This window comes from Serinus canaria, chromosome 13, assembly GCF_022539315.1.
Source record: "Serinus canaria isolate serCan28SL12 chromosome 13, serCan2020, whole genome shotgun sequence".
Lineage (NCBI taxonomy): Eukaryota > Metazoa > Chordata > Aves > Passeriformes > Fringillidae > Serinus > Serinus canaria.
In genome coordinates this window covers 15,636,367-15,663,205 of record NC_066327.1, presented here as the reverse complement: position 1 = coordinate 15,663,205, position 26,839 = coordinate 15,636,367, and the positions used below count along the sequence as shown (strand labels likewise).

Genomic DNA, 26,839 nt, shown 5'->3' with positions numbered 1-26,839 from the left:
CAATGGGGACTGGGTTTTTATTAATGACAAGTATTAACAGCTTTTATTTGGTTTATGTTCTGTCTGGCAACATCCTATGTCCCCAGAATTGCATATAGAACCAAGAGTAACGTGTTCCTCCTTGAGTACCTGGGATTTGCCCCAAAACCTTCTATCCAACTGCCAGGCACTCCCAAACCAGGCTACAGCTCTGAAATCTGGCCTAAGGTGACAAATAAAATCTCCCTTTAAATCTGAATTTAACAATGTCAGCTTCATATGTATTTATGGTCAGCAGCTAAGCAGGGGTGCTTCTGAAAGCAGCTTGATGTTTAGTTCAAATGCTTTGAAAAGGTTCTTTGCAGTTGAAATATTTCTTTTTGAGTGCTTAGCATGTTTTAAGAGTGATGGAATAAGTATGTCAGCAAGGAATACAAATAGTTCTGACACGCATTAATTCCTGCTTCAGCCTGAGTGTTAATCCCCTCTACAAAGTCATCTGTGGCTTCTCCAAAGTTCTGTGTGCCTTGTCTCTCACTGACTGAGACACAGGGATAGCAGTCAGGCCCTGGGCTGGCAGTTACTGCTTAGGTTCCTTGTGCATTATCCTGTTTCAGAGTTAACAGTTATATAACTGTACAGAAAAAAGCCTCAAAGCCCGGATGAGACTTTTAAGTGACTCTCCATAAAATTCTTTGTTGTGAAGCCTCATTTTTCAAGGATCTCCTCAGCAAGAACATGAACTTTGCTTCCAGAAAAGTTTGCAGTGCTTGAATTTGGCTGTGCTGCTCTGGCACAGCACTCAGTGACTTAATTCCTGTCGGGTATTTAAGGAATGGATCTTTATTCAACCCAGCATCCGCCGGGCCGTGCTAACTGCAGAGATCATCCCTGCCTAGGGTGGGGTCTGCAAGGAGAGGAAATACCTTTAGTTAAACCAACTGATACAGCTGGAAAAAAACTGTAAACTGCTGGGACAAAACATTCCACATCAGGCCTGGAGTGGAGCTGGTGTCACGAGCCCTTTGTGTTTATTTTCCATCTGCTAGCACAGATCCTGTCTCATGTTTTCTCTTTTCTTGCCCCATCCTTATTTAAACCTCGGATATAGAAATCTTTAAATAGGACAAATTATGGCTGTCAGCTCAAATCTTGTTTTCTGTTTCAAACACCTGCATTTAAATCAGCAGCTCCATAAGAAGTTTTTCAGTTTGCATTTTAAATGGGTTAATCAGTGCATGCAAGTGCTTTGAACTAAAGTTGGATACTCTCAGAAAGGAAAAGCTTCTGGGTTTGAGACTTTAAAAATAGCCTGGGCAAGACAGTAATAAAACATACTGTGGAGAGCAAGCTCAGAATGGCATGGAAATAATTCAGATGTTCTAATAGGTCTCACTGCTATCTTGTGAGAGTTTTAATCCTGCCTCAGCTTGAGTTTAGTGTGTAACACTGACAGCACCCCCTTCATATTGTCATGGACTGCCAGAGAAAGAGGAACTGTGTAAAATGCCCCTTCAAAACAACTGGGAGAATGGGCAGGGTAATAGGCATCAGTCACAGTTTGGAACCTGCTGTCTCTGGGACATCATTTCCATCTATAAATGATATGTTCAGAGCAGCAGGGTGGGAATTCTGTAATAAAATCAGAAGTAGGAATTCTTCCAAATGTAACAAAGTCCATCCATAGTGTGTTCTTTGTGACTGAGGTGATTAAGCTGTGCTAGCCTTGGATTTGTTTAGGTCATTAATAATTACATTCTTAGGTTGTCTTGCTGTATGAAATAAATAATATTTTCTGCATGAGGTTAAAAGGTGAATCTTAGAGTGATTCAGTACACTCAGCATTACCTTTAATGTTTTGAGTAGGCATTTTACCATTTTCTCCCCTTCTTTTAAGGTATATTTTTATCCCTGCTCAAATCCTCTTCCTTTGCTGAGCAGCTGCCATTTCAATATGTTATTTTTATCCAGCCCAGTGAGTGTGCTGCGTGCTGCACAGCCAATGTCAGCCTGCAGAAACCTTTCCCTGGAGACTTAATTGCATCTTCTTTACAATGAACTCAGCCTCCCTGAGCTGAGCCTGGGATCCAGAGCTGATTTTTGAATCTGGGTCTTCCAGATGGCAATTTGAGCATTACTGTAATAGCAGTAGATTGACTAAATATTTCCTTGTTAAGTGACACTGAAATGTCTTTAAATGCTTTATGACTGGTTTGCTGCTGAAATATCCAATACATCAGTTCAGAATATCAGGTTATTGCCTGGAAATGATGCAAGGTGGGATAGATGAAAGCAGCAGGCCAGGACATCTGCTTCCAGCACTGCAAAGCACTCCTGTAAAATCTGGGTGTGAACAGCTCAGTGTCTGCAGGAATCCTGTGGCTGTGACACAGTCTGAAAAACTGAGCACACTTCTGCACAAAAGGAAAGGGTTAGGAGCGGGGTAAGGTTGGACAGCAGCCCTAAATTTTAATTTTGAAAAGCCAGAATGCTGCAAAGTTGCACCATTCAGGATTTCTCTGAGCAAGCAGAGAGACCAAGCTGTATTTTTAAATCATCAGCCCCTTGATATTAACCTGGAAAACAATGGCAAAATTGAAGAAAATATGTAAACCTTATAAAATGTTCTTTGATGAAAGGGATCCAAATAGTTTTGAGAGCTTTTTTGAATACTGGATAGGAATCTGAACTGATTTTTTTTTCAAGCTGTATGGATTATGCAGGATATTTATATTAATGGAGTAGAATGGGACATTTGGTTTTCTGTGTGATCCAGAATATTAATGAGAACCTGCTGAGAGTCAATCCCAGTTGTCTTTAGGGAAGTTTAGGGTCCTTTATATATGCCCAGGACAAAATCTGACCTCTTTTAAAATGAAAAATAATAGACTCTGAGGTTTTTTTATAGCTGCTGTGGTGGTTGCACCTCAGACTTTGGGGTTGATCTCCTTGGCCAGAACCTAAGGGTTACTCATTTGCAATTTTTTAATGTATCCAGCTTCAAATAAAACGAACAAACCCTTCCTTTCAGGCTGTTCAGGTTTGCCTTCATTTTCTTTGGAAACTGTTGATGAGTTACTGTGTGAATGTTTCATTCTCAGCATCTTCCTGAATTTTACCTCTCATGCCAGGAAGGGCTGATGGCATTTGCAGACCTGAGTGCTTATTAATTCAGAGGAAAATCAATTGTTTTACTATGTCAAAATATTGCAGAACTGGGTATAATAGCACTGAACCCCAGCCTTTGCTGAGGGAGCTGAGATGGGGGAAATTTTGTGGGAATTTTATTTGAAATCAGCTGTTCCCATTGCTGTTGCAATCCACTAATTTCAGGTGGGTTAAAGTAGAAGTATTACAACTTTTGCTATTCTATATTCTAAAATATTAACAAGCAAGGACCCACTTTCTTTCCAAATGCAGCTAATATTCAAAATTTGGGGGCAATACTCAATAATTTAATTTTTTAATTAAGTGGAGTGTTTTTTGAATTTTGCCTGCATTTCAATATTTGGGATTTATCACAGCTTTTGTATAGAAACAGCCAACACTCTTGTAAGAGAATGAAATCACCTGGGCAACAAGGAAGGAACTAAGATCTTCTATTAATAAACACTGAGATCAGATTCACAGATTGGATTTGAACCTGCCACAGAAGTAAGGGATACAAGCCATACATAATGTATGATTTTACACTCATTACCTCCCAAACTTCCAGTCATTTCAATGGACATTTGGGTTTGTGGCTTCAACAAAATTCTTCAGAAAAGATGCTGGATTTGGTGAGGATTAGAAAGGTAAAAGTGGATTGGGAAGAAAAAAATCATGTCTGAAACTTGCAAAAAAAAGTGGGGGAAAAGGGGGAATTGGCCTTTAGGTAGTACACAGGGAGGAAAGATCTCCAGTGAGGAGAGACTCCAGGAGCTGGGCCTGGTCAGTCTGGAGAAGGGAAGACTGAGAGGGGATCCCATTAATCCCTATAAATATCTCCAGGGGATGGGGCCAGACAAGAATTCCTGAGCAGCTGAACCTTTCTGATAATACCTGTTATAAAATGATGCTTTTGACAAGGCACATATCAAACAATCATCAAACAACTCTGGTTTTACTTCACCCCTGCAGGATTTTGAGGTGGGGAACCTTGATCTGTGCTCTGTCCAAAACAGAGCCACAGGGTATTGATGGAACCACCCTTTGAGACCAGGAAATTCCTTTTTCTGCCACCTCAGAGCAGTACAAAAATCCCAGGGTTTTCTGATCTTAATCCAATTTGGGCATCAATGTGAGGATTCCTGTGCAGTTCACTGGAGCAGACCTGTGTTTTTGTGTCCAGTCATTTCTCCCCAGCCCCTTGCCATGCTGTCCCATCTCCAGAGCCTGGTGGAAAATTAAATGCCTCTCATACTTCTCAGACAAGATATTTCCTTGGAATGTATGTGCTGTAAATGATGTGGCAGTCAGAGCTCTTTAAAACACAGCAAAACATTGAAATAGTGCTGAATATTTTCGTGTCTACCTCGGTGATTTGATCTTCAGAAGTGGTACAGCCAACAAAATCGTTCTGAATGCCGTGACAGCAGCCTTGCTAATCTGATTAAAACCTTTCTAAGGTTTTCTTGCTTTCTTTTTTATATTTGTGGCCTCGTGAAATTAATTCCATCCCCCTTTTTTTTTTAAGAAGTGTGTTTAATCTTCTGCTTTGTTTAATATCACTGTCCACCAAGTAGGTTTTGGTTTGGTTTTTTTTTTTTTTTCTAAATTCTTGCTTTGATAATCTCTGACCATTCTGGACCATCTTCAAAGCTGCCTTTAATTTGGAGCTGTATTTCATGAGTGGTGTCTGTTCCTTGTTTTAGAAGACACTGAACTCTCCTGTCTCCCTGCCCAAACTGCTCAAACTACCTGTCTTTTTGCTTTTTGCTCACTTTGTTCACTTTTTGCCTTGATGTTGAATCGTTTGAGTCTTTTGTTAGCCACGTTTTGCATGATCTCTGCTGTCATGTTTGTGAGCCTTGAAATGGCATGAAAGAAGCAGGAAGAAAAGCCTGAAGTGCTTTTCTTAAAAGTGGAGTTAAAGAAGAAATGGGTGTAATGAGAAAGGGAATGAGTTTTGAGTGAAAATAAGGAGGTGAGTGCTGAGGTGTGAGTGTAAAAGGGAAAAATTTCATCCTAAGAAAGTCATAACTTCTTTTGTCGTGGGCAGTCATTGCTTATACCCAAGAGTGACTAAAATCTGAATTTTGCATCAATTATTTAAGATAGTTCAAGAAAGAATCACTATGCAGATAAAATTTTTTTATTGAGTACCCACTTATTTTAATCCAGCATTAGCTGGAATGATAGCAACTATTGCTGAGGTGAATTTGAAAACACATTTTAGAGTGGATTTCTCCATCCTTGGCTTAATGCTTTGTGTGTTGGAATGCAGGTTGGTCAGCAGTGAGGGCAGGTTTTTTCCACTGCAGTGTTGATGGTTGGGCTGTCAGGTGAGTGCAGCAGGGACGTGCTGCCTCCACACAGGCACATGTCAAATGAGGTGCAGGGAGTGGTATTTCAGCTTTACTCAGAAATCCCATTAGCAGGAATCCCAGCTCAGCACTCACATTGGGTGTGCGAAAAGGATAAATGCTGTGCATGGAATGTGGGGATACTTATTAAATATGTACTTAGATAAATATGTACTTCTATAAATCCTGCTGGTGCCTGGTTCTGTGCAGCACTATTGAATCCAGGCAGGGGAAATGGGGATTCTTTAAAATAATGTTTTCATTTTCTCTTCCCATTTGGATTGGGTGTGAGGAAGTGTGCAGCACAGTTTTGTCAGATGTTACTGGAAAATGAGTGTCCTACCTGTGCTCTTCACTGGAAAATTGAGAAATGGGGAAACGTTCCAGTGCAGAGACTTGAGTGTGCTTCATCACAGGACCATGGAATGGGTTGGGAAGGACCTTAAAGCCCATCCACTGCCACCCCTGCCATGGCAGGGACACCTCCCACTGTCCCAAGCTGCTCCAAGCCCTGTCCAGCCTGGCCTTGGATCCAGGGGCAGCCCCAGCTCTGCCAGGGCCTGCCCACCCTCCCAGGGAACAATTCCTTCCCAGTATCCCATCTGACCCTGCCCTCTGGCAGTGGGAGAACATTCCCCCTTGTCCTGGAACTCCATCCCTTGGAAACTGTCCCTCTCCTCGTTTCTTGTTGGCTCCTTCAGGCACAGTTAGGTCACCCCAAATCCTTCTCTTCTCCAGGCTGAGCAATCCCACTTTCCTCAGCCTTTCCTCATGGGTTCTGTTGACTTGCTTGTGTTCCTGTTCCCTTCTTGTTTGGGAGTGAATTAAGAGGATGGTTAAAAAAGGAACCAAGGCCTCGTGTTGCATTCCAGGCTGTCTTGTGATCATTCCTTCCACAGACAAAAATAAGTTGCTTTGAACCTATTATTGTACTTAAGGAACTGCAGGTTTAGATCTTGCAGTGTAAATCCAGCTCTTGCAAGTCACAGGCAGGTGATCCAGGAAAAAGCCTGGACAGAATTCCTGGTGCAGCAATTGCTGATGGGGTGGACAGATACCAGAGCTCCTGGGGGGAAATGCTGCATATAAAGAGGCCAGGAGCACAGTGACAAACCATGACAGCAGAGATTTGGGAAGGTTTTACACCTTCTCATAAGTTGTTCAGTAAATTCTCTGCTAGGTTCAATAAATTGTTCTTGTCACTTACAAGAAAAATTTTATCTAGCAATTTTTAGCATATGACATCCCTTTCCTCCTGTCAGAAATTCTGTCATTAATGAAGTTACCACGTTTGAAGTAGTTTTGTGGCTGAGAAGCTGATTCCTTTTCCTTCTCCCAGCTGCAAACTCTGCCTTTCATTTCTTATTTTTCAAGTGAATACAGTAATACTTGAAGTGTTCAAAAGATAAACGCTGCCAATTATTCCATATCATAAACTGGAAGATGTATTGAGGCAAAAGATGGGATGTTTTTATAACTTGGTGTCTATTCTCCAGCAGTCATACATGAATATAAAATAGAGCTCAGTGCCACGAGCAGCAGGGTGCCTGCTCTCCTGAAATGCTGTATAATTCCAACTAACATACAGTCTCCAGCTGCTGGTTGTGCTCCATGATTTGCTCCTCTGCTTTTGGTTTCTTATCTCACACCCTGTGGGGGATCCTGGAGAAGAGCTGTAATCAAATACATACAATATTTAAAGCTCCCACTTAAATTGATTTGCAGTATCCCACTGGAATATAATTGGAATTAAGGAACAAATATTGATCCCTGGTAGACAAAGCTGGAGCTGTGTCTAGGATTTGGAGCAGGTGGGTTTAGGAGATTTCTCTGTGTTCTGCTGTTTGATAGCAAAGAAACTTCAAAGTTACCTTTGAAGCTTCTGTAGTTTTGAGATGAAGGAGACTGAATTGGGTTTGTCACATTTCAGGGGTAGTTAAGTGGTTGTGGAAATGGAGGAAAATCCTGTCTGGAGGTCCCTTAAGTCCAGGGGCCCTGTTGGTGTGACAGAGCAGCAAAGCAGTGACACTGCTGCTGGGTTTAAAGCCCTCCCCCAAACTGAACTCGGGGTTTCCAGAGTTATCCCATTTCCCCTTCACCCTTAGGCTTGAGCTGTGGAGTGCCCATCCCTGGAGGGGTCCAAGGAAGGCCTGGATGTGGCACTCAGTGCTCTGGGCTGGGTGACAAAACTGGGATCAGTCACAGCTTGGACTCAATGGCCTTGGAGGCCTTTCCAACCCCAATGATTCTGGGATTCAGCAATTCTGGAAGCATGTCCAGGGCTTTTTGGCTCAGTTGCCCAACCCAGGAGTTACCTTGAGCTCCTGGCAGAGCAGAGGTGGGTTTGGAACTGGAGTGGCAGGGTTGGAGCAGGATGTTCCCTCCTGTCCCTGCCTGCCCCTGCAGCCTGGCAATCAGGGGATCCCAGGGGCTGGAAGGGACCTCTGGAGATCATCCAGCCCAAGCCCTGCCCAGGCAGACTCACCTGGAGCTGGTGACACAGGGACACATCCAGGTGGCTTTGGAAAGTCTCCAGAAAGGGAGAAGAGTTTGGGGGCTTCTCCCCAAGGGTAATTCTCCCCTGGCTGTCACTGTTCCAATCTCTCAGTGGGGCAGATTTTCTTCAGGCAGATGAAAGCCCTAAAACCTTGCAGCTCATTGCACAAGCCTTGGAAACAGACACTTTTCTTTCAGTGTTCTCAGCCCCTCTCCAGCCCTGCTTATTTGATGTACAAAGTTGTCAACACTCCCTGTTTGCAGCTCTTATGCTGAGAATCTGCTTTCTGCCACTCACTCAGGTTCTACCTTTCTACCATGTGAACCCAATTAATTGAACATAATCACAGGTAAAACAGTGTTACTTACCAAAGGATTTTGCAGGATGATTCTCCACAGGGTTTCTGAAGGAAAGAAACCTGTTTGCTTTTTGTCTGTCAGTTGTTTTGTGACAGTGACCTGGAATTGAAAATTAAAGATTCTAGTCAGACCTGTACTTGAATGCTATGGAATAACAGAAACTTCATTTTGTTCCTGTTCTTGACAGAAGGAATGGTAAATACTTGTCTTCAGGCATCTGGCTTTACTTGAAATAAAGCATAATATTTGCATCTACAATAGTACTCCTGTTTTTCAGCATTTGTTTGGACATTTTGGACATAAGGTAGAGCTGTATTTAACAACATGTTTTTTAAAATCTCTTTTTACATTGTGTTTCTTTAAAAGTAAATGAAGAGGAAAAGTACAAGTTTTGGCAACTCTGCTGCTTAATTTTGCAGAATCAGTAATTCCAAAGGTGCTAATCCTTGGTTTTACTGTGCAGCAAAATTTAGGCTTCTTTGCTGGTTTCATGCTGACTTTGACATTGCTGAAAGTCTGTCAAATATACATTCTTCAGATGTACACACAGAGCTGCTTCATTTTTGTAGGACTGTTTTAAGATTAATAAAATATTATTGGAATAGTTTTCACTCTTTGAAGTTTGGTAGCATTTGAAATCCACAAAAAAGGGAATCTCTCATGTTCCCTTTTAGTGGCTTGGTTTGGAAAGCCATTTTTAGGACAGGGATCTCATCTGACAGTGTCAGAGATGGCTGGGACTGTAAAATGCAGAGTTCTGACATGGAATACATTCACTGTCAGTGCAGATTTGTTAGCATTTTGTTCAGTTTATTCTGTATTGAGAGAATTTCTCCTGGATCAGGTGTCCTGGGCTGGGGCCATGGATGGGCTGTTGTTCACAGTCAGCATGCAGTAATTCCACATCATGTGCTTGGAATAATTTGCCTGGAATGAGATTAAGTGCCTGAACTGGGCAACGTTTCTGCACACATGCAAATGTCTCAGTTAACACTCCTGGAAGTGGTGACTGATCCTTTTGTGTTTTAGAACTGAAATCAAGGAATGCATAAAAAAGGAGAACTTTTTTTTGCTTGCCTTAGAACCTCAGAGTCACAGAGTGGTTTGGGTTGGAAGGGACTTTAAAGATAATTTAGTTTCATCCCCCTGCTATGACAGGGACACCTTCCACCATGCCAGGGTGCTCCAAGCCCTGTCCAACCTGGCCTTGGGCACTTCCAGGGATGGGGCAGCCACAGCTGCTCTGTGCCAGGGCCCCCCACCCTCACAGAAGATTAAATTCTTCCCAAAATTTAATCTAAACCTTCCCTCTGTCAGTTTGAGGCCATTCCCCCTGGTCCCATTATGCAGTTGAGGACAAACAAAACTTTTCATGACATTATCTGCTTTTATGCTGAATTAAATTGTAAGGCTCTATTAAATGGAAAGCAATATTTATGTGTGTAATACATGCAGGTAGATGAGATTTTCTATGTTCTGATTTAACAAAGTTTATCTAGCTCTCTGCAAAATCCCTGCTTGGCTCTCTAAATTTAATAGAGCTCATTTAACCAAATATGCATTAAATAGAGATGTTCTTTAGAGTTTTCTTAACTTTTCTTCCCTTGGTTTGGTTAAGGAGATGTTTCATTTGTTGCCTGGTGAAACAGGGCTCGAGGTGACCTTACAGAACCTCTTGTGAAATGTCCTCTTACCTGTGGCAAACATGTGATCCATGTGAAATGTGTTGTGAAATACAAAGTGATGATAAAATCTCCCTCTGGAGAGAGAACCAGCCCTGCCTGCCCTCAGAGAGTACTGGGGGGAAAAGGTACTAAAATACTGGAGTTCATGTTTTTAATGGCCTTGTGCACAGCATTGGCAATCTTAACATAATTGCAAAGTACAGTTGAGTGTAAAAAATGTAGGAAAAAAGCTCTGCTGGTATAATGGTTAAAACAGATTGTGCTGCAGTTATTTTTCTAGAATTTAAAAGTAAAATTCAGGCAAGTTAAAATGTTTTCTCTGGTAGATTCAAGGATATCCAGCTCACTTTTAGAAATAATCCTGTGGAACTTTGATACTTCTGTTTCTGTAAGTTAAGTCCTAAGGGAAACAAAAGACAGCCTGGCCCCAGATCACTTTTCCAGTTTCAGTGAAAGCCTGAAACTCTCAGATATTTGTCATATTTACTTTCCAATGTTAGTAACAATAGATAAAACCTTATTAGACCCCTTCAAAAAAAAAAAAAAAAAAAAGAAAATCTGGCCTCTGAGACTTTTCTCCATTTATGAAATATTTAACAAACAGCTGCTGATGGTACAAATACAAAATACACCTGGAATCAGCAAGAACCAGGTGCCCAACCTGGGCACGCTTTGTGCAGCACAAACTTGGAGCAGGTTTGGGGTTTGAGTGATTTAGGATCCCTGCAGCATTTTTCAGGGTTTTTCAGCAGAATGTGTTTGTGGGGTTATACCCAATGTGCTGACAGGTTTTGTGATGCTTCTTCCTGAGAGGGAGGAGAGCTCAACACATTTAATTGGAGGTATAGACACAGAATATATGAATTTTAAGAAAAGAAAGGGAAGGGGCCAGGAGCCCATTAAATGTCTCGAATGAGGAGAAGATTAAAAAAAATCTGAGTGGGTTGCTTATTCCTGATGTTCCTTAAAATGAAAGTAAAAGCAGCAGATTTTTGCAAAAGATCATTGACTTTCTCTATGGCTTCATTTCCAACACAGAATAAAGGGAGGGCTGAAGGGACAAAATAATTGAAGCAGCTGCTAATAGCATTTTAATTTTCAGGCTGATTTTATTGGCAAAACATCTCTGCATTGGTTATTAATGAGCAGTTGAACCAGTTGCATGAACACTTTGTATTTTTAGGTTTTGTAGCAAAATTTTGCTCAGATATCTCAAGAGATAAATAAATCTTGGGCCCTTTATGCAATTCTCTGAAGCATTGAAGAAATGGGGAAGGGAAAAGCAGCTTTGAGGAATCCAAACCAAGGCTGCACTTGTCTCATTTCTCAGCAAAGCATGAGAAAGTGTTGTGATCTACAAATTAAACCTTTTCCTGTGTTGGTGGCAGTTTAAGGCTTCATTTGTGCAGCAGCTTAGCTGGGTACTGGTGTAGCAATGCCTTCTCTTAATCTGAATTTCTGAAAGCCAGAAGGGGGGACTCAGCTGCCTTCCTGGCCTGCCAAGAGAGCATTCCTTGCCTCAATGCTGTTTGTATTTCACAGAGTTTCACATTGTGTGAAATTAATGGCGTGTGATGAACCCTGCATGCAGGGAGCAGAGAAAGTTTGTATCTGGGCTGTGCTGGGCCAGTTTATAAACTGTGGCTCCTCAGAAATGTTTTGAAATGTCAGATGTTGGTATTTTGTGGCTTAGATGTGAAGCAAACGCTGAAAACAAGAGGCAAATTAAGAAGAGGAAGAGGAAAAAAATATCATAGTATTTGGTTCTCCAAACCTAGTATTTGGCACTGGAAATAATTCCTAGCTGGTGGCTGAGCTTTTTTGGGGTGTTTTTTGTCCTGGTAAAGGAGAAAAGTGCTCTTGTGTGGAGTGCCTCAGGTGGGGAGGCTGTGAGGATCCCCTGGCCCGAGCTGTGCTCTCACATCCACGGTGCAGTCGTGTCTGGGTGCCTTTGCCAGCAGCGAGTGTACAGAGGGAAGGAGGCTGTGTGGTTTTGTCAGTAATTCAGAAACCACAAGCAGGATTTTTCTGGCTTTGAGAGTGCTTGATGTGCTCCAAAACGTGCAAAGGCTGCTGGGCTCAGGCAGGGACACAGCAAGATTGCTGATGCTCTGTCATTTCCTTACATTTCTCCTTTGAGGACCCTATCAGCCGCCTGCATTTCAAAATTCAAAATTACCATGGAAAAACTATACTTGTAAAGGCCCTCAGCCTTTAAGATTCTCCCATAAAACCTTTGCCTCAAGAATATGCTCCAGTCTGAAGACCAGGGTTTGTTAATTTGTGTTCTTGGTGTTAATTGTGAGTCTCTACCAGAGGACTGAAATGATCTTATGGATGTTAAATAATCATGAAGTAAATTGGATTGATACAATTTTTATTTGGAAAGAGGAAATGACTCCTGTATTGTTGTGGTTTACAAATATTTAAATGCTTAAACTAATTGCCGGCCTCAATTTTGAATGGGGAAGCAAAATCAAACACATGATGTGCTCAGAGTTTCTCACAGCACTTGCCAGGAAGAATCCAAGTTTTGAAAACAGTTGGCCTGCTTTCAGAAAGAGATTTTAATGAGATTAAAAGAGAAAGAATGTGCAAGTTTGATTAGAAAGTTTGGCTGTGCTCTGACAATGGGTTCTTGCAAGCCAGCACAGCAAACGCTGTTGTTTGTAGGGGTAGAATTTATTTCTTCTGAAACATGAAAAGTAGGAATGAGTGAGTAACAAATTATTCCAGCACAGTGTCCTGGGTTAGGGTGAGAGAATCCATCCTGTTGGACACACTGCTGAGTCCAGAAGGCAACTTCAGTGGCCCGATTTTCTCCTTGATTTTTCAGCTTTTCAGCTGGTTATTTGCCAGTCAGAATTGAACCAAGGATTTCGTGGGTTGTGCAAAGCAACCTGATTTCAAAACATAAAGTGTCACACCAGATTTTCCCTTTCCTTGTGTCAGGGCTACTCCTCCAGCTCGGCTGGAGAGCAGTGTTGGAATATTCTGGAGCTTGGCAAGGCAGGGAGAGCCTGGTGCATGAGGAAAGATCCATCTGCTTATAGGCACACCCCCAGGAATAGCTCAAATAAATAAATAAATGTGCAAATTCGGGGCTAAAATTGCTTCCAAAAGTCTCTTGGAGTATCCACATCCCCTTGGTCAGGCTCCTGTCACCGTGGTTTATCAGTAAGTAACAGAGTTGGGCTGAGGAGGCCATGGGGGGTGGGAGGGGCAGCTTGTGAACACTTATTTTAAATGACCTGGATCTGCAAAGCCTTGAGAATCACTGAGTCAGTATAAAGGCAATAAAACGAGGTCTTTTGGTCCTTATAACAATGATTGAAAGGCTGTTTTCTTTCTCATTTAACATGCAGCAAGGACATATGGGAGAAGGCGAGGTAACAATATTCCTCTTTAATTTTCTAATGTTGACAATGTCTCATGGGAGAAATAACATTCAGTTTTTACTAGAGGGCAAAGTCCAAACTTTGGGCTTATAAGGGAGCAGTTTCACATACATTTACATAGTCTGCATGCCATAAATCAGCATTTTCAGTGGATTAGGGAGTACCTGAGCTGAAATGATCACAGTGGACATCACCTGGATGGTTTGTGACCCTAGGGGGCTGTGTTGCTGTGTTTGTGTGTGTGTGTGTGTGTGTTATGAATGCCAATGCTGGAGGAGTTTATGTTGGGAATTTTGGGTGCTGATGGAGCACAATGAGTGTCTGACCTGCTGGGTTCAGTGTGTGTGGAGTTCTCCAGCAGCAGCTGAGGAGCCTGGAAAGGGGAGTTAGGTTTGGGAATTGCTCCCTCCCAACAATACCTGCAGGATTGGGGTCTTAAGAGATGAAACAAATCACATGTGCAGCAGTTCCCTAGGGAAAAACAAGGTTGAAGACAATATTACAATATTTTTATCATAGTAGGAATGAGGTTTGCCCAGCTACAGAGAGAGGCCTGATTAGACTTGACTGTTATTTTTATTAAAGGCGTGTAAAAGATTCTTGAAATTTCAAATAAGGCAACCTGACCGAGCCTTCCATTTTTTATTCATAGAAATTCCATGGACTGTGTGTTTTGCTACTTTTCTTTTTTCCTTTCAGCTTCTTAGCTGTTTGATTTTTGTCACAGAAAATGTCTGTATCTTGGTCAGATTTTCTGTTTTCAAGATGTTTTCCTTTTTAAAACCAATTTCTTTCAAGGGGAGGAAGCAAAACCAGGATAAATTAACTCACCAGTACATTGCTGTGGTAGATTGGGATGAGTCCTGAAAAAACAGTGTATCACATCATAGACAAAAGGAAATGTATCCTAGAACTTGTAGTACACCTCATTACTTACTCTCCATATATATATTTATTCCTAAAATGCTCCTTAAATGAATAGAAGTCTCAGTTTGCTGTGTAGCTCTTGAATATTGGAATTAAAGAGGGAATTCATGGCAGAGAACAGCTCCTGTGCTCTACTTATGATATTATACAGTGGCATTTATAACAAAGAACCTTATTTGAAAGAAATATTATTAAGGAACTCTCTGATAAAGGATTATCATAGAAAGATGCTGGACTGCAAGGGGAACATTTCTCATTTTACAACATTTTCTCTTAGAGTGAGGCCATTAACAAAACTCTCTTGTAACACTGAAGTGAAGTTGTAGGGAGGACAAAATTTTCAGTCTTTGCAGTAAACGACAGTGTAATGTTTTCTTTGGGTTATTTTTGTTATTTACTAGTGGGTGGTTTATGATATATTTTGATATCAGGTAATTTAAATGTGTGATATATTTAACTGGTAGAATTCTTGTTTTCCCATTTTCACCTTGAAATTTTATCTGTTCCCTGGAAGAAACTGTTCAGTGGAAAATGGAATAGAGGGCTTGATATTGTGAGAGCCCCAAAAACCAAATTGGCTGTTCCCTTCCCTTTTTATACTTTTAAAAAGAAACCTCATTGGAAATACCAAACATTATGGAAAGCAGTCAGCTCGAGCACCCTTTAGAAATCCTGGTTTGTTATGAGGAGGAGCTTTTCCTCTGAAATGAAGCATTTGAGCTGCTGGATGATGCTGGAAACTGAAAGGGTGCAATGAAATCGAGAACATAACTGCTCATTCAGAGGGCAAATCACTCCCAGTTCTGCTGATGCAGCAACTGGTGCATTTTCCCCAATTATTCCAACAGTGTGCGCTTTGTTCTGTTAGTATGGTTTTTTTTCCCTGTTTTTCTTTTTTTCCAACCCCCTCTTCAGGTCAGTCCTCGCTGTTCCCGATGGAGGATGGGTTCCTGGACGATGGGCGTGGGGATCAGAGCCTGCACAGCGGGTTGGGGTCTCCCCACTGCTTCTCCCACCAGAACGGGGAGCGCGTGGAACGCTACTCCCGCAAGGTCTTTGTGGGGGGGCTGCCTCCGGACATCGATGAAGGTAAAAACCCCACCCAGGGCTCCCCTTTGGTCTGCCAGCTCAGGGGTGGCTGTTCTCCAAGCTTTGATATGGAAATGGATCTTTCTTGTGAGTTAAGGCCGTGGTGTTGTTCTGCCACCGAAGAAAAAAATAATGTGTCCACAGCTGACTTCAGCAGGATAAAAAGTACAAAAATGCAAAATTAAACAATATCACCTGTGGAAACTCATAAATCCATTGCACAGGCCTCAGAAGTCAGCAGCAGGAGAAGCTGCTCATAGTTTTATAAGGTCTGTGTGGGGTAGCAAGTCCTAGCTCTGTGTTTGGTTGCTCCTGTGTAGTTGAGGTTGATTCCAGCAATGATTTTTGTCCTGTGGTGGCTCCTGACCTGTGCACGGTGAGAACCCAGACAGGAGAGAATCTCTGCAGGGCATCCTGAGGCACCAGAGGTTTGTGGTGGTTTATCACACAAATACATGTGGCAGAACACTGCAGTCGTTATTAAAATAAAATCAAAAGGTCAGGTGCAGGTGTTGTGAAGCTTCCTTTCACCAGAGATCTGTGTCCTGTCTGTAGGAGCCTGCTGGCATAGTGGTTAGAAGAAATGCAACAGTAAAGCTGAAAAGTTTTTTTCTTAATCACAGAATTGTTTTAATCCCCACTTTTTTTGTGTCAGAGCTTCTAATGCAGTGCTGTGACATGGTAACCTGAATTTCATGTCACCCATGAGAGCAGTTGATGATTATAACAGTATAGATGCAGTGGCTCAGTTCCTGAGAATTAGTGGGTTATGAGCTTTTATTTACAATTATCGGTGAAAGAACAGTTAGAGCTTTGGCCTGTCTTGTTTTATAAGGATGTTCTGCCTTGTCACAAAGATCCCCATCAGCTACTGAGCACTTTACTGCAGTGCTGAACCTGGAGGGTCACAGAATGATTGTCTGTAGGATGAAGCTACCTGAAATCAGGGTCTTTCAAATGCCTTAAGTTCAGTTTATTTTAAGCTCATGCCTTTTCCCTTCTCCCCTGTTCCAGATGAGATCACTGCAAGTTTTCGGCGCTTTGGACCTTTGATTGTAGACTGGCCACACAAGGCAGAGAGCAAATCTTATTTTCCTCCTAAAGGTAAATTCTGCAAACCAGTAAGATGAGCATTTTAGAATAATTTTTTGTGATAAAGCACAAGATTGGTCTGACAGTGATACAATGTTTAGTGGAAAGAAGAATTTAATCCTTGGGATTGTTCTAAACTGCTGAAGTTTCAAATATGGCTTTGCAGTTATTACTCACTAAAAGAATTCTTCCTTAACTTCCTGTTTTTGCTTTATTCCATTTTCCCTCTTTCTCCCTGTTGTTGTACATGTAGTAACAGCTTTTTAAAGGCACTAAATGCCTTCCACAGCAGCTGGGAAGGATTTGTCCCTTAGATGATCACCTAGAGCTCTTGTGGGTTGGAAATGTGTACTGAGAGCACCTTAAATCTTTTCCCTTCCTGTGTGGCAGCATGATGTTAAACCTAATTCTGAGTTAAATTCTGGTCCTGTAGACAAACAGACAGCAGCAGTGATGTTTGTGTTTTCCCTTGGCCAGGATATGCATTTTTGCTGTTCCAAGATGAAAGCTCTGTGCAGGCACTGATTGATGCATGCATTGAAGAAGATGGAAAGCTCTATCTCTGTGTTTCCAGCCCCACTATCAAAGACAAACCGGTAGGTGGAATTGTCAGGGCCTGCACAATTCCTGGGTGATAATCACAAATTGGGCTCTAAACATGCAGGTTTTTCTGTCTTCAGAATGTTAATTTTAAAATTTCTCTAAGGTGTCAAATTAAGAAGAGAAAAGACCAACTTACTGCTTTTGAACTAGACATAAGAAAGTTTTTTAGTCTAGTTACAATGCTTACTTTTATCAGAAAAAAGATGTATTTCCAGACAGGTATTTTTTGCTTGCTAATGATGAACTTGTAGAATTCATATTGCCTGAGTGTTGTATGTAACAGATAAATTCTAAAAAGCATACTATGGCATTGAACTGTGAATTATTAATATATGAATGGTTGGGGGGCTGACACAAGACTGTCAGAAGTTGGGGAGAATTCTGCTCTAGTCCTGTGCTTCAAATTTTTGTCAGCTGTAACCAAATAGAAAGCAGCACAGGAGCTAAACCGGCATCTCTGGAGCCTGCTGCACTGAGATAAGGCTGGGACAAGAGGAGCAGTGCAGATCTGTGTGACCAGGAGAGTTGTACAGCACAGCTCAGTCATGATTAAGTAAATGTGTGAGCAGAGGGTGAGGGGTTTTTTCCCCCAGAAATTTGGGTAACAAGGAAGTGATGAAATTTAGCATCCCCAAATGGTCTGTCTTAAGAGAGCTCGTTAGCATTTCATTTTGAGAACTGATTGCTGAACAAGTAGAGTTTAGAAGGTACAGCTGTTTAAGAAGTTTTCTTCTCTGTAGGACACTGTTGTAATTTGTATTACTGAGACACTTTGAATTGTGAATGGTTAAAAAAACCAGGCTTTTTGTCCATAGGTTCAGATCCGGCCTTGGAACCTTAGTGATAGTGATTTTGTTATGGATGGTTCCCAGCCTCTTGACCCAAGAAAAACCATTTTTGTTGGTGGTGTTCCTCGGCCTTTACGAGCAGGTACACACTGCAGCACTGGGCATGTTGGATGTGCAGCCTGGTTTGGGGAGCACTGGGGGAAGCCAGCCTGGCAGCGAGGGAATACTGAGTGTGCTGACACAGTGGGGGCCACAAACCATCCTGAGGCGGTGCTTTGAGAGCAAGGAGCCAGCCTAGAGCCCTGTTTGGTTTTGCTTTGTGCTGCAGTGGAGCTGGCGATGATCATGGACCGGCTCTACGGAGGGGTTTGCTACGCCGGCATCGACACCGACCCCGAGCTGAAGTACCCCAAGGGGGCCGGGCGGGTGGCGTTCTCCAACCAACAGAGCTACATTGCTGCTATCAGCGCCCGCTTCGTCCAGCTGCAGCACGGAGAGATTGATAAACGGGTAAGGCCTGCTCCCCCCTGCTCCTCTGCAAACGCCCTCCCTGCCTCAGAGGTGGGCTGGGACTGTTACACCAGGGCAATCCCATTTTTAGTGCCTCTCAGATGCAGCACGGGGTGGATGCGGAGTGCTGGGGAGCTGGTGGTGCTGGCACGTGGGAGGTGACTGTGAAAAAGGCTTTTCTCGAGTTGCTGAGTGTAGTGGGAAGTGTGGCAGCTGCCTTGGCCTTTTCCAAGAATATTGAGCTCCTCAGATGCTCCCTCTGCAAGGATTTGGGGTGTTTGTGAGATGCAGGGAGGGAGGTGCCTGCCAAGGATGGGGCAGCTCTTACTCCTGCTCTGCATCCTTTGGGAGAAGAGGCAGAACCCCTCCAGTGTGTGCTGGGTGTCCAAGAGCATCCTGGTAATGCCTTGTAAGCTTGTTACTGTGCCCTGCAGCCTCGCAGTCACCCTCCACAGCCTGTGCAGAGGCTGTGCTTGCTTATTTCTTTCCTTTATTATTGTATTCCTTATTATTTTAAATCAGAGCAATATGCCAAATGGATCAGCACTTCGCTTTCTGCCCTCTTCATCTCTCTAAAATGTAACTGCCATTTACAGTGATACTCAGACCACAGTTTAGGGAAACTCAGATGCTCACATCTCCTCTTGTAATTCATCCTTTGTCTCTGGATTTTTCCTACATGACTGTCACTGCTGATCTTAATTTTAAAGTTAATACAGTGGAAAACCTCCAAACTTGCTGATTAGCCCATTATCTTTTCACTTCTGCTTTGGTTATAAAGCAGAAGAATTGTAACAACAATTTGACTGTGGGCCTGTGAATTGGAATGTCTTTGTTCTAATCTTGGCTCTGAAATAAGTTCTGTACAGCTTTGAACAAATAATTTGGGCTGCCCTTGTGCAACTTGTGCTTGCATAAGCAGACACTTGGGTGAATAGGTCCATTGAAGCTGGTGGGACTACAAATTTAAGTAAGTACTTGTAAATTCTGAAAAAAAATTTTGCAATCTATTTCCCCTTCCTTCTCTTCCCCCACTCCCTATTTCCTCATTTTTTGGTGCAGTTTTTGTGTGGGGAGATAATGCTCAGAGAGGATTCATTATAAGAGAAATTGGGCGCATGAGGGAGGTAAAAATACAGCAACACTAGTTTTTATTGGGGTTCTATTTATTTTAAGTTTTCCAATACTGTTTTTCTGCAAAAAGAAAAATAAAATTAGTAAAAAAAACCCCCCAGTAACAAGAAGGGATTTCCTGTAAAATTAGGCAAGGAGGTGCTGCTCAAGGGTGTGCCCTTAGATAATGCACAGGAAGGGTTCAGTGGCTGGGGTTCCCACCCTGAGTGGGCCTGATGGAACTGCTGTAACTGAGGCTTTCCCTGGAGCTGGGAGATCCTCTGTGCCCAGCTCAGGGAGCAGTTCCAGCCCTGTCACAGAATTAATGTGACAAGGCCACCTGAGCTGCAGTTTGGCCACCCAAGGTGGCTGAGCAGAGGGAACGGAGCAGAATCACCACATGAAGGAGGCCTGTGTGGCATCTTTGTCCTTTTAGCACTTGGAGAAGGCAGCACTCCTCAAAAAATCCCCAACCTCCCACTGCAGAGCAGATTAGGGCATGGGGAATGTGGTGTTAGGAATATTTGCCTGCTTCTGCTCTTGTACAAATGGACTGAGTTGGCAGGGCAGGGTTTTGGGAAATGCAACTCCAGCACTGAAAGAGGAGAAAAACAGGTCATTAAAAAGGCTGCTGTGCTCAGTCTGAGCAGTTTATGTGTCCTGTAAGCAAAATGACATCAAACTACTGCAGTGCCATCTGGACTGTGATAAAATTGGGTGGGTTTAAAAACCCAGCAAGTTGTGAACGTCCTTATTTGCCTGAGGTGTGTCCGAGGCCTGTGAAGTGCAGAGGGGAGCAGCCCCAGGCCAGATGCAGAGATAACAGCAGAGACACCAGTCACAGCCCGGGTGTTTGAAAATGATGGTGAAAACATCACACGCAGTGATCTTCAGAAAAGGTTCACAAACCCTTCCAGAGCAGGAACTTGTACCTATATTTATTTCTGCTGTTCTGAATTCTTGCCCATCACCTGGCCCTTAATGCCAAGCGTGGGAGGGCATCAGTCCCATTGTAAGCCTCTCATTTGATCCCAATGAGATCAGGTGGATTTCCTTTTGCTGAGAGGACTAAGCCACGGAAAAAATACAGAAATGAAGTATTTATTTAGAAAATAAATGAATTGTCTTAACGCTGGAAATTCAGAAACATGTGCATATTTAATCAGCAGTTACAGTGTTGTATAAACAGTTTCCATTCCTGCCTGAAAGGGACAGAGCTTAATTGGGCACCAAAATAACTCCCATAATTATCCAAGGTTTTGGTGTCAGTCAATACATTGTAAATCAGTGACAGCAGGTGTCAGGCTGATGGTCAGCACTGATTTCTGGGGTTTTTCTGAAGGATCAGACAGGGGGTGGAAGTGTTGGAGTGCCTGGAATTTGGGGTGTTCAACAGCCACGTTCAGGTGTCACGAGGGGGAAATCTTGGTTCTAGCACTCCCTACTTCAGAACTGCTGTCTGCCCTGCTAAAACACAGGTGAGGGGTTAAGAATTTGCACTGAAGAATGACCAACTGTCTCGTTTTGTGGCTGCAGGTGGAAGTTAAGCCATATGTCTTGGACGATCAGCTGTGTGACGAGTGTCAGGGCGCCCGCTGCGGCGGGAAGTTCGCCCCGTTCTTCTGTGCTAACGTGACGTGTCTGCAGTATTACTGTGAATATTGCTGGGCTGCTATCCATTCCCGGGCCGGCAGGGAGTTCCACAAGCCCCTGGTGAAGGAGGGAGGGGACCGCCCGAGACATATTTCATTCCGCTGGAACTAAAGGATCGCTCATTTGCAGGCCTCCAATTAAGTGCACTCTTCTGTTCCTCCCCACCCCTGCCCCTCACTCACAGCATGTCCTTTTGTAGTAGTCTGTAATTTAACAATAGTCTAATGAAAGAATGACCTATAATGGGTATTTTATAGAATCTTGTCATTGAAAACTGTATTGGGAACTCCTTTTCGTATCGATAACATGTTGCAAGTGAGTTGCATTCTCTTGTCTTTACTACCGAGAGAACACTTAATTTCCTGCAACGTTTTCTTAGAGGAGAGAAAAAATATTAAGAGAAGAGAATTGAAACAATAGAGTATTTTGGTTTTTTAATTAAATTATTGTTAATAAAGAACATAATAATACTTTTATTAAATAACCGTGTAACAATAACACTATCAGTCTGTTCTGACACTTTTCCCCCAGGGAAGCCTGTTTTTGCCTCTCTTTTTTTTTTTTTTTTTTTGTTTGTTTGTTTGTTTTTTGGATTTTTCCAGCAACAGATGAAGTTAGCATTTACCTACCAACAGGAAAGAGCATGTTTAAAGCAACAGAAATGCATGAGCAAAGTTGAAGCAGCACTATAATAATGATCTTTTTTGTTTGTTTTTCTCTTTTAAACTATTTTAAGGGTTTTGAGGCTGAAATTTTAGCTCGGTGTGTATCTGACCGTGCCTCTGGCTACCACCCACATCCAAATTACTAACGAGATAGGCAGAGCTTACTATATTTTCATCAAAATGATTACATTTTAAGAATTCCTGAATGTAAAAGTTGAGTAAAGTTACTACTGAGGGGGGAGTGCACTTTTTTTTTCTTTACGAGAACTCAATTGTCTGGTTACAGCCCTAGATATCCTACCAAAGCTAGAGTAATGACAACTAGTGAACTGGCATTTCCTCTCCTGAAGGATAAATATATAGATTTTATTTTTGATGGCTATATATAACTCTATATCCTAATATACTAACATTCATCAGGGGCCAGCCTTTGCTCTCCATTTTGACGTGAAAAAGTAGAAAACCTAAAGATACCTCAAGGATATCACTGATTTTTACTGGAGTTTTGCTATTCCATTGTGGCACACAAACTCAAATTGGCTGCTTATTGGTTTCCCATCTTGGCTGTAAAGTCAGTTTTCGATCCCCTCAAATTTAGCTGTAACAGAAGGCATGAACCCAAGGAGTTTCCAAACCCTGCTCTGCACCGCCGGCCGGATTTGGTGCACGGAATGGTGCAAGCGTGCAGATGCCTTTCTTACTCTTCCTGTAGAAAGAATCCCAGCTCAGATCCCAGCTCTTCAGAACTAATTGTGGGGAGATAAAGACACGCAGGTGGAAGTGCCAACACCGCTAATTAACGCCGGCTTTATTGGGACTCAGCCCTGCCTTGAGAAGCATCAGCCCAGGACACGCCAAGCGAACGCTGACGAGCGGGTGCAGAGGGTTTAGTTTGAAACAGATGAATGAAGGAGTAGTTCTGAAAATTTATTTGTAGTACTTTTGAACTAAATGCCCTGGCCAACTTCTCCACCAAGGATGTAGCAGTGTGCAAACAAAGTGATTCTGTGGCAATCTCTGCCCGGCCCCAGGGGCCTGGGACCACCCGAGAGTCTCCCAAACCAAAGATTTGCCCTGGCACTGCTTGGAAAACATCTGCTCCCTTCAAAGCCCCCCTCATCCCTTTCCCCCAGCCCCCATTATCTTTATGAGAAGCAGTTTTTCTGTTCAATACAGGCTTTAATGAACTGATACCTTACCAAGTTCCAAAGGTCAAAATGGAGACATTTGCTGTCTATTAGTCAAGTATAGCAAGGGAGCTGCTTTTACTGAAATCCCTGAAAATATTGACAACAGTAATGCAAATGCAGAGTGCTCTTGTGTAGATTGTCAGGGACTTTTTTTTCTCTGAAGTACATAATTCTAGTTGGAATGTTCCTTTCATTTTTTTAATGCTTGTAGGTGGCTTGGGGTGTGCTATTGTGCCGATCCTACCCAGCAAACAGGTGAGGTGGGTTTCCATTACAAGAAAATAACACTGTTTGAGAACTAGCTTTGAATAATAATTTTTTCCCTTTGTACATGACCTGCTGAATTTCGGTACAGTGTTTTTGTAGCTAACTTATTTTGTCATGCACATAATGTATATTTGTTATGCACTACTTTTGTATATCTTGTTTTTCCAACAGTGAGCATTTTTAGGCACACTTTTCACTGACGGGATATCTCTTTATGCAATACCTCAATTTTTCATATTGCAAAGAGTAGCTTTTTGTACTTTTATTACTGAGAGATCTTCATATACTTCATTTTTTAATATAAATAATTTTAATAAATTTTATTTTCTTATATTCTGCTTTTTATACATTTCAGTGCTCTGCATACATTTTGAATTATGGATGTTGTGCACTGGCAATGCTATTTTAGAATCTGCAGAGAAAAGAAAGCATGTTGCTTAAACATCTTAGCCCAGCACCAGGTATTTGGTGTACATATAATTTAAGAAATAGTATATGTAAAGTTGAGAATTAAAGAAGAAAAAGCATGAAAGTGACAAATGACACTTGTCTTTAGACCCATGAAATTTAAATGCATAAATATAGTGTAGAAATTTAAAAGTCAAGAACCATCAAAATTGTCTACCGCTTCTTACTGAGTTTTTAAAAATTATACACAAATGCAGACGTTTTTGGTGAATGTTTAGCCATTTTTATTATTAATAAAGAATCGGTGTTAGGTGTTTGATGCAGAACCGTGTCTGCTCTTTTAAATTATATTTAAAGAATAAAAGAGAGCCTGCTAGGTGGCAGGCATGTAATGTTAGTATGCATGACTAATGTAAGAAATCGTTATTCTACTAATATTCACTTGTGATTGTGTGACAAGCGTGTTTACAGATCCTTTGGTTACACTTCAATTTACAGGGCATAAACAATTCTCTCCATTACTCTGTGCTTCAACAGTGCTGGCCAAGCCTCCTGATGGCACGGGGCTCTCTGGGGTTACCGTGTAGCCCCAGGCTCATTAACGTGTAATTAGCTACCGGTGGGGGGGTGTCATTAATGAGCAGCGGCGTTCCCCCGGGGAGTGACAGAGTAATTCCATGGTTATTTTTGCAATGTAAAATAAAGTGTTTCTGATTATTTTATATGTAAAGGAACCCCACTGCCCCGTGCTTTTTTGGTATAGTCTCTACTTCTCCATACACAGACCTCTGCAGAATGCAAATTTCGACCTTGCAGTGACTGAATTTAGCGTTTTATAAGGATGCTGTTGGAAAGACTTGATAATTCACCCCTTGTGTTTTTGAAGAGTTCAAACCTTCTGTTCAAAGGTGATTTAAAACTTGAATGTGATGGATTGTGGCAAGTTAACTTCAAGTTATGTGCAATACCTATTTCAGACTTCTGGAAGATCTTTGCAGTGTAATTCTTTGTTTTTAATTGCAGACATTTAAAAATGTCATTTTCTACTGTTCTAGTAAATCCTCTTTCTTGCTGGTGTTTCTAAAGAAAAGAATCAGAAATCAATCTTTCTACTAATGTAAATTTGAGATTATTTTTAAAAAAAATGGAATAAAACGTTTTGGTCATTTGCTTTATTTTATTATCTTATTTTAAAGCTACTGTGATAGCATTGTAAGAATTGGGACAATATTGTATTCAACTGTTTTATTTTTTATATTTTTAAATTTTAAAGTATAATTAGTTTTTATAATTTTCATCAGATTTTTTTGTTATATTTTTTGGAAGTGAAACTTTTAGCAAGTGGGTGTCTAGTTTTTACTAATCCCTAATATGTTTTTCCCCCAATGTATTGCTCATATTATCAGAAGGAAAAGTTATTTAAGTATGTCAGTTAATTGTACTACTTGGCTGAATTTCCATATAGTTTTTACTGTGTATGGGGAGGTTGTAGTATTTATTATAGCATTTTAAATAAGGGTAATTCATTTTTTATTAAAGTCATTTTCACGTTTAAGTTCATATTTTTGTATGTTCTACTCTAAGTTATATAACACAAGTTACTTTTTTTAAAGAGTTCATTTGTTGAAGTGCTAGTGAAAATTAATGTTATTAAATAGTTTGCAAATGACTATTTATACCAGTATGCATATAATTTTTAAATATTTGTAATGTGAGATGTTGAATGAATAAAACTTTTAACTCAATGTTTCTCCTTAACCTTTTTCTTTTGAGCTTCCTGTAGGAACTCGTTCCTTTGTGGCCGAAGCTTGTGGGGCTTGGGGAGGGGATTTTGTTGGGCTTTGGGGGGTGAAAAGGGCTTTAGGGGAAGTTCTGCTGCCCTGTCCTGGTCACAAATGCAGCAAAGGTTCCCTGGGGAGGTGAAGATGCAGCAGGTGAGGAGAGAACCACCGAGGCACAGGTAACCCCACCATGCTTTGGGCTGGAAGGGACCTTAAAGCTCATCCAGTCCCACCCCCTGCCACGGGCAGGGACACCTGCCACTGTCCCAGGTGGCTCCAAGCCCTGTCCAGCCTGGCCTTGGGCACTGCCTGGGATCCAGGGGCAGCCCCAGCTGCTCTGGGCACCCTGTGCCAGGGCCTGCCCACCCTGCCAGGGAAGGATTCCTTCCCAACATCCCATCCATCCCTGCTCTGTCAGTGTGAAGCCACTCCCTGTGTCCTGTCTCTCCATCCCTTGTAAAGGGTCTCTCTCCATCTTTCCTTCAGCTACTGGAAGGCCACAATTGGGTCATCCAAATCCTTTTCTTTTCCAGGCTGAACAATCCCAGCTCCTTCAGCCAGAGAGAGACCAGAGACCACCGTGCAGTGGGACAGAGAGAGAACCAGAGCAGGGCCAGGGCAGAGCCCAGCAAGGCAGGGACAGGCAGGGAATCCTCTTTAATTGTCTCACGTGAAGGCATCTGACATTTTAGAGAACTTGCTCGTTTCAGCCTTTAACTTAAAATCTCTAAACTTGAAATCTGCAAAGTCTGTGGAGCGTTTCTACCTTACAGATCTGGTCTTCAAGGACTGTTCAACAGTGCTTAAGGAATCCCAGAGTTGTGCCATCACTGAAGGAATTGTGGTGCAAATGCTCAGTGGATGGTGAGTCTCATTCCTTTGTGTGGGTGCTCCGGGAATGCAGGTCCTGCAGCTCTGATGGGATTAGTTCTGCCAGTGCTGATCCCTTCACTGGCTTTTGCCTTCACCTGGTGCACGTGCAGCAGCTCCTGCCTTTGGGAATTGGTTTTTCAATGGGAATTGAAAAACCAATTGGTTTTAGCAATGGGAAGCTTTGCAGGTGGTTCCATGCAGATATTCCCAATTCCCTTGCCGTGACTGTTAGAACAGAAAGCTGGGATGCTGGGATCAGGAGTGGCTGGAGGTGCATTGAGTCAGGAATGCCTCAGTGCCAGCCAGGCAGCACCAGACACCCTTGACCAGCTCCAGCTTTGACTTGGCTAGGAAACTTTATCCCTCTGTTCCCTGCACTGGGGTTGTTGGGAATACATTGTTTTCAAGTGCAAATGGTCTTTCAAACAACATGGGCTTATTTATGTGTTCATGTTTTG

The 26,839-nt window shown here is 42.1% G+C and overlaps 1 protein-coding gene across 1 annotated transcript in view; it reads left to right on the top strand.

Moving 5' to 3' along the window:
- Positions 1-25,472, top strand: part of CPEB4 (cytoplasmic polyadenylation element binding protein 4) — a 38,147-nt gene extending 12,675 nt beyond the window's left edge. Inside the window, exons 3-8 of the mRNA XM_009099302.4 lie at positions 15,265-15,438; positions 16,453-16,542; positions 17,008-17,126; positions 17,949-18,063; positions 18,250-18,431; positions 21,081-25,472. Of these exons, the coding sequence (XP_009097550.1) occupies positions 15,265-15,438; positions 16,453-16,542; positions 17,008-17,126; positions 17,949-18,063; positions 18,250-18,431; positions 21,081-21,308 (908 nt within the window). The 3' untranslated portion in view covers positions 21,309-25,472. The remainder of the gene's footprint in view (positions 1-15,264; positions 15,439-16,452; positions 16,543-17,007; positions 17,127-17,948; positions 18,064-18,249; positions 18,432-21,080) is intronic.
- Positions 25,473-26,839: the final 1,367 nt, after the last annotated feature.